This window comes from Hippichthys cyanospilos, chromosome 7 (assembly GCF_059441005.1).
Source record: "Hippichthys cyanospilos isolate Australia breed blue-spotted pipefish chromosome 7, RoL_Hcya_1.0, whole genome shotgun sequence".
NCBI lineage: Eukaryota > Metazoa > Chordata > Actinopteri > Syngnathiformes > Syngnathidae > Hippichthys > Hippichthys cyanospilos.
In genome coordinates, this window is record NC_142375.1 from 5,568,041 (window position 1) to 5,575,763 (window position 7,723).

A 7,723-nucleotide genomic window follows, 5' to 3' on the forward strand; every position below is an offset into this window, starting at 1 on the left:
GCTCTCTCTCTCTCTCTCTCTCTCTCTCTCTCTCTCTCTCTCTGTCTCTCTCTCTGTCTCTCTCTCGTCTCATCTGAGACTGGGGCCCTCACCGTCATCTTTTGACGTGACTACTTTCCACCCAACGCCTACGAGCGCGGTCCCACCCTCACGATCAATCACAAACGCTCGCCAAAAACTCCTACAGCACCAAGGACAGCAACATTCTCAACATGAGCACGTTTCCCGGATTTCTGTTGGAGATCCGTGAATTGGCAACCCGGCGACCCAATTGTCAAAATTAATTTAGAGATAGAAACACATTCATTCATTTATTCCTGGGAAGAGGTCATATAATAAACCGAAGCTCTTTCGTTTGATGGCTGTGCCATCAAGTCCGTAAATTGACGTCACCAAAGAGGGGGCTGTGCGCGATGACGTAAACTTCCCGTGGTGCAATATTTTGTCATCATATAGGTCGTGACAAAGTAAGATCAGTTAAAGGGAGCAGTATGTTACAGCAACCCATCAGATTTGAAATACTGTATAGATTTAACCTCATCGCTAACAGTGTTGTGCCGTTTGCACTTTAGATTTGAACCAACATCACGCATTATTTGGGATGAACGCCTTATTTTTTTCACAAAACAGATTGATTTAAATTCTATTTAAATATTCGCAAAAGTGGAAGGATTTTTCATTTAATTAAGCAGTTTGATTTGGAAAAAGGTGAACTCCAAGATTTAAATTCCGAAATAATAGAATACGGCTGAAATCTACATGCCCCACATTGTTAATCATATACCACAAAGAGTTCTAAAAAATGAACTTGCCACACGATGGCACTAAATCTATCCTTTTGATTTCTCAAGAGCTGGCGCGTGTTACGCAGCCCTGTGTTTAAAATACGTCATGGTAAATTCAGAACCAAAAATTGGTCATCAAATAGGTCTAATGTATTAAGAATTAACGAGTGTCATTAAATGCTAAGAACAAAGGTGGAGAAATAGAATATTTAGCGTCTCCATTTATTAGAAGGAGGCGTGTAATTTGAAACTTTTATTTTCTGATCTTCAGTATAGCTGAAAAGTAACAAATACACTTGTCAAAATGAATATGTTACTGAATGTAAATAAAAATCTTAATGATTTGTGTTTTGTTTTGTTTCCGCAAACATTTGTAATGGGGGTCCCTCGAAAAATAATGCTGTCTATAAGAGGTCCTTGACTCCAAAAAGTTTGGGAAACCTGCACAAGATGATGAGAAGTCTTTTTCATGTTTTTAATATAAACATGTAATCCGTCCGGCCCTCGGTTTGTATTTGTCCATTTGACTTTGACACCCTCGGACTAGTCGATCAAACTATGCATGTCACATGCTGGCTAGAAGCAACACTCATCGCAAAAAAAAAAAAAAAAAAACTTAAAGAGCATACATATTGAGGGCATGTCTAAAGGCTTGGTAACCATCACAGATGATTAATGCAGAGCTTTATCTATGGTGACAGGTCACTTGGTACAGCAGAAGCCCCTAGGCTGCATTAATGTGTGCACAGCTTTGATTGAGTCCTTGGACAGGTCCTCGGCAGAGGTGAAGGTTTCTGACTTGAGACGGGCACATGTCGAAAGTGAAACCTGCACCGATGGGTCAAAGTGGAGGTCACCCATGGGTCCGAAGAGATAGCGGCTTAGTAACTGCAGAGCGGAAAGGTAACCATCTGCGTGCCCCAAGGCGCTATAGACCGTGTAGGAATGTAGGGCAGGACATTTAAACCGGGACTGACCGGAAGACATGTAGGCAGAAGGGTGAAAGTCCCCGGAAGGTGCGAAGCTGGGGGTCATAAAGCATAAGTGCTGTGGAGGTTGAAAATGCTAAGAAGCAGTGGGGCACCTGATAGAGCAAGGGTGGTGAAATAACAGAAATATGCGGTTAATTAATATCATTAGCCGATGTGAAAGCACATTGTGAATCAAATTGAATTGAGTCAATAAAAGTACAGCAGAATGATTTATGGTAGTCCGTAAAGTCTTACGTTCTCATAAAAAGAAAGAAACCTCTTTTGTATGTTAGATTCACATCCATCCATTTATTATGATATGAAGGGTTTAAATCGGGTTGGAATGTCTCCCAAGGGATTTTTTTAGGGTGAGAGCAAAGGCAAATTTTGTCACAAGGTAAGCCAAGTAGCTGCTGGGCGCCTCTGGCTTGGGCTCCTTCTCGTGGCATATGACAATATAGTTTTGATTGCATTTTGAAAATCTATTCAAAATATTAACCTACAAATTATACAGTGTAATGAAGACGACCAATTCATCCTGAAGAAAAGAAGACAAACATTAACAGTCATGGCTGCACAAACTCCCATTTACTGTAGCCTCCCATTGATCTGTTGTAAATGTTTTTGTACCGTGTCAGCTCGGAAAGCTGGGGTAACAGAGGAGGATTCACACAAACAAGGTGACATTGAAATCAGACAGAAGCGCTCAAGACAACTGCCAAATATTTTCTTGTGCTTGAGGCAACATTGTAAACTCAATTTTCTGATACGATGCTGCGCAACATCTATCAATCCAGGCAAAAATCAAAATAGAGCAAAGAGACAATGACATACGTTTTCTGAACCACAAATTCTTTATTGGCATTTGACAGTGGTATGTGTTAAATTTCAAATCTGCTGGAAATTGCAGCGCCTGTTACTATTTTTTGAATTGAAATTTGTAGATGACACACCAGCTTGTGTCATAAGTAAATCGACCAATAGGAATGACATTGCTTTTTTGAATGTATTACTTGACATCGATCTGTTTGTCGGGATCCAGACTTTCTAATTCTTGCGGACATCCACATCCACATCTTCCGTGCGGGAAACAACTTGCCCATTGACCATATCCTCAATCACGACTCTCCTTCTCTGGGTTATGACTGGTTGAGCTAAAGAGAGATTGGGCATAAAGATTAAAATAATTTGAATATATACTGTATTTGTGCATGTATAAAGATAGGTGGATAGGTAGATAGCTAGCTAGGTAGGTAGGTAGCTAGCTAGCTAGCGAGATAGATAGATAGATAGATAGATAGATAGATAGATAGATAGATAGATAGATAGATAGATAGATAGATAGATAGATAGATAGATAGATAGATAGATAGATAGATAGATAGATAGTGGTCTATCACTTACGTTTTATTTCTTTGACGACTTGTATGGTCCTGAAAGAAAGGGAAAGGGAAAATAGCAAATGTTTGGAGATGACGTTGCTCTTTCATTGTAAAAACAAAGCTAAGAAAAATGATGCGTTTCTCTTACTTGATATCTTCTCCATCCAGCAACCTTCTATATTCAGCGATCTCCATCTCCAGCCTGCACTTGATGTCAAGCAACACCTGGTATTCTCTGGACTGCCTCTCAATGTCCGACCTCACCTGGCTAAGCTCATTCTCCAGGCCGTTGACGATGGCCTGGAGCTGGCTCAGCTGCAGGGCGTAACGAGCCTCTGTTTCTGTCAACTGACTCTCCACAGCAGATTTCTGTCAAGAGAAAGAAAGAAAGTATATATTTTCAAAATACTTTGTGGTCATGTCTTGATTTTACATTAAGAATAAATGTGTTTTCTGGCATTACCAAGCTAATTTGGGACTGGAGTTCAATCTGCAGAGCTTGCAATGTTCTCTGGAGCTCGTTAATTTCTGTCCGGGAAGTCTCAAGGATCTGCGTGTTTTTGGCAACTTGCTTGTTCAACTCATCAAACTGCAGGATGTGAATGGATCGCAAAGTTACTCCAGCTTTCGGAAGACATTTTCTTGGTACATGAATATGCATTGTATTCATTCGAGCGTTGGGTGTTTTATCATGCCCTCCTGACCTTGGCCTTGTACCAGTTGTCCATATCACGCCGGTTCTTCTCAGTGATAGCCTCATACTGTTTTCTGATCTCCTCAATGGTTCTGGACATGTCCTCCTGAGGTCTGGCATCCACTTCTACATTCACAGTGCAGGAACTCACTTGGTTCCGCAATGCTGCCATTTCCTGCGGAAAAAAATTGGTGTAAAAAATCAGGAAATCAACACTCTGGTTTTACAGGTGTCTGGTTTCAATGTAAACAGCTTTTTCATTTGGAAAAAACACTGTTGTTAATTTGAATCATGTCATATTCATTTTAAAAGTTTACCTTATTATTTGGACTATGAGCCACAACTTTTTTCTCATGGTTTGAGCCCTACAGTTTATAGTCCAGTTATAATTATAGTTTTGGTTTTGGTTCATTTTTTTGCTAGCCACGAGGAGGCAATCCACTGTCTCTGTGAAAAAAATCTAGCATGAAAATATAAAAATTATGTATAAATTGAATAATTTTTATAAAGGTTTGTGATGTGTAAATTTGATCTATGTCTGATTGGATATATGTGTGTGTGAGATTGAAAATATGATTTATGTGCAATGTGTTTATATGTTCTCTAAAAAAAAAAAAATCAATCAATGAAACAAAGGGAGACAGAAGACAATGCTATCGAAATATTGAGTTTGAACTGCTATTGAACATTGCAGTATTCTGTCGGTGTTATGTTTAAAATATCCTTCCATTCATTTTCTATAAATACTGTATGTTGATGCTTAACGTGCAGACATTTTCAGTCTATTGAAGACAGGATGTTGCTTCTAGCAGGCAAAAAAATTTTAAAAAACGTTTGAAAACAAAAATAATTACCATCTTTATGTGTAAATATCTGATGCTATGACCTGGGGCTTAATAGTCCAGTGTAGCTTTTTATTTTTTATTTTTACTGCTGCGGCTTATATACCAGTGCAGTTTATAGTCCTTAAAATACAGTAGTTATTAACTGGAAGCACCAAAAAGACAGTAAATATCAGCTAGATGCCCCAAGGGTTTCATTTAAATTTTTACTGTGTTTAAAAAAGATTCTATTTGCATCACATTTGCTAATTCCGTCCATGTGTAAATATGCAAATTTTTGCTTCAGGTGTTTCTAATGTTGCTAGAAGACAGTGAAATGTCATTACATGTTAAACAAATAGATCACTACTTTGCTACTGACAATCGACATGCGTGACAGCATACTATATCCAAGTCTGCTTGTGTACAATTATGAACACACTAGTCAGTCCTCAGGACTTGTTAGTTTAGGATAAGTGTCTTCGAAAGGTTCTAATGCAAATAATGTGTTATTAGCTGACTCACTCTCATGTGAGCTCTCAGCAGTTATATGACCATTAAAAACAGGATCACTTCAAACTAGCTGTAGAAAAAAACCTCTAGAGTCAACTTCGCAGCAATACAGTGTGTTCTAGCCAAATGGGTCTATAACGCAGTAAGGAAACGTTTGGTCTTTCAGTGAGTCAACGTTTTACCTCGGCATGGTTCTTCTTCAGGTAGACCAGCTCTTCCTTCAGACCCTCCACTTGCATCTCCAGGTCTGTGCGAGTCACTGTCAGGTCATCCACCACTTTGCGCAATCCGGCGATGTCCGCCTCCACCGACATGCGAACAGCCAGCTCATTCTCATACCTGTTAGTCATTAAACCCAGAGATGTTCATGTTGGGGCATCAGCTGAATTGGTATTACTACCAACAAAAGACAAGATGAATTGCCACCGAAACCAGTTTTCCCAGTTTTACCAAACCTTTAACGTATGTGTGACTTAACTACTTCCCTAAATAAATACAAACTCCAACCGCTTCATTTAGCACAACTCAAATACTGTATTTAATCATATTTTCTGGTCATTTTTTTTAAACAAGTTGTATTGACAGTTTTGACTTTATAAGGTTAGCATGGTGTATCAAGCTATAAGAAATAGTAACACATCAATCTCTTAGTCTGTGCACAGTAGTTACAGTATACTGCGTTCAGACTTCGCACTTAACATTGGTGAACTCCGTTTCAAAATTTCAGATATAACCATTTGGTGAAGGAAGTCCAATGCGAATGTGATTTGTGCATGTGTAAGGTAGTGGTTCATGAACTATCATTATTTGGATTACAATGATGCATCCACTCACTTGATCCTGAAGTCCTCTCCTGCCAGTCTTGCATTGTCAATCTGCAGCATCAACCTGGCATTGATCTGAGCAGCATCACTGATCTAAAATGGTATTAAAAAAAAAAAAAAAACATGGTCAGTAAGTAAGTCCACTGTAATGCGGATTTGCCTTGTAGAACCACTCACCTTCTTGCGCAGATCAGCGATGATTGCCTCATACTTGCTGTAATCTCTCAATATCGGCGTCTGCTTGTCATACCACTCACGGATTTGACGCTCCAATTTGGCATTGGCACTCTCCAGGGAGCGCACCTTGTCCAGGTAGTTGGCCAGACGGTCATTGAGGTTCTGCATGGTGAATTTCTCGCTGCCGGTAATGGCAAAGCTGCTGCTGCCATTCATGACCCCCGAGCCCAGATTCCAGGCCAAGTCCATGCCTGAAGTGAGCCCGGTGCCCTGGGACATCCGCACGGTTTTACTGGAACCAGAGTACAGGCTGGCTGCCCGCCGAGGGGCCGACACGGGCATCGAGGACAAGGACAATGATGATAGTCCCTGGCGGATCGAAGTTGTCATTCTGACTGTTAGATTTGGGCTGCACACGTCCCTGAAAATTGTCAAACCCGAAGCAAGGCAAGGAGGAGACGGTTTTGAGCCGGGCCGGAGGATGGATTTTATATGCGCTAAAGGGGGCGGGCCATCAGGTGGCTTGAACCGGAAGACCAATAGGATACTTCTTTGCTCCTGAACCTACTGGGTGTGTCTCGGCACATATCACTCAAGACAAGTTTAGGCGTGTGAAACACCCACTTACTTTTGATTAAACCTGTCTCAATCCCAGTCTGGGATACCGCTGTGAAATAAAATCTTAACCTTGATATATTTTCTTGAGGACGGGGCTCAAATTGTTGATGAAATCCTTTTCGTTTTTATCGATAATTAGTCATTCCTTCTTTTTCTAGAATATAAAATATCAACGGATGTGTCTGGGGTGAAAATTCCCCGCAATGACATGCTGACTATACTGTAGAGCAGAATTGATCAAAATAGAATAAAGTTCAATTTCTTAATCTCGCTGCATATTAAAAAACATTTTCTAAGATTAACCATGAACTGTTTTTATCAGTATGAAGGAAGTTAACTAAGGTGGATAGCACATTTTGAACAATACCAGCCAAAAGAATAAACTGCCGGCTATTGTTTTTCATGTAATTAAAATTAATTCAACATTCCACGCATAGCCCAGCAAGTCATGGCTCAATGGTTCACATGGGAGAGGCTCATTTATACTTAATAGTGGCTATTTTAAAAGGTGAAAGTGACCGTTGATTATTTTTGTTGAGGGTATTTATTGCATCATGACATTTCCGAAAAATTGTGTTGAAAATGAAATATTGAAAACCTCTCATAACATATTGAACTCAGAATTTATTTATAACTACTGAATCTATTTGATGTCTTTTTTATTTCGGCATTGACATAGAAAATAAAATACTATAAATGAAACAGAAGTGAAGCAGCAGAACCCTTTAACACATACTCCCTTCAAGATATTAATCTAAATTTATGACTAATGAACAAATTACTGTACATGTCAAATAAATAAATAAATAAATAAATCGTACAACCACGACCTAGGGAGTATGTGTCATTTTTCGCATGCTATAGCAGCTATATGGGGCATTACGGTAAATGCAGGAATAAACACTCCTCCTGCTGCCGTCCATAAGTATAAATGACAT

At 39.5% G+C, this 7,723-nt stretch overlaps 1 protein-coding gene across 2 annotated transcripts; it reads right to left on the reverse strand.

Moving 5' to 3' along the window:
* Positions 1 to 2,587: 2,587 nt before the first annotated feature.
* Positions 2,588 to 6,635, reverse strand: krt97 (keratin 97). Of its 2 annotated transcripts, XM_088419344.1 has the most exons (8): positions 6,168 to 6,634; positions 6,001 to 6,083; positions 5,349 to 5,505; positions 3,843 to 4,007; positions 3,602 to 3,727; positions 3,287 to 3,507; positions 3,161 to 3,189; positions 2,588 to 2,910 (listed from the first exon to the last, which is right to left on the reverse strand). In XM_088419344.1, exons 1-8 carry the CDS (start codon positions 6,555 to 6,557, stop codon positions 2,804 to 2,806), a joined length of 1,278 nt encoding a protein of 425 aa, XP_088275470.1. In that variant the 5' UTR covers positions 6,558 to 6,634; the 3' UTR covers positions 2,588 to 2,803. The 2 variants fall into 2 exon arrangements, with proteins under 2 accessions (XP_088275470.1, XP_088275471.1); XM_088419345.1 differs by lacking the exons at positions 2,588 to 2,910; positions 3,161 to 3,189 and having other exon boundaries at positions 3,283 to 3,507; positions 6,168 to 6,635.
* Positions 6,636 to 7,723: the final 1,088 nt, after the last annotated feature.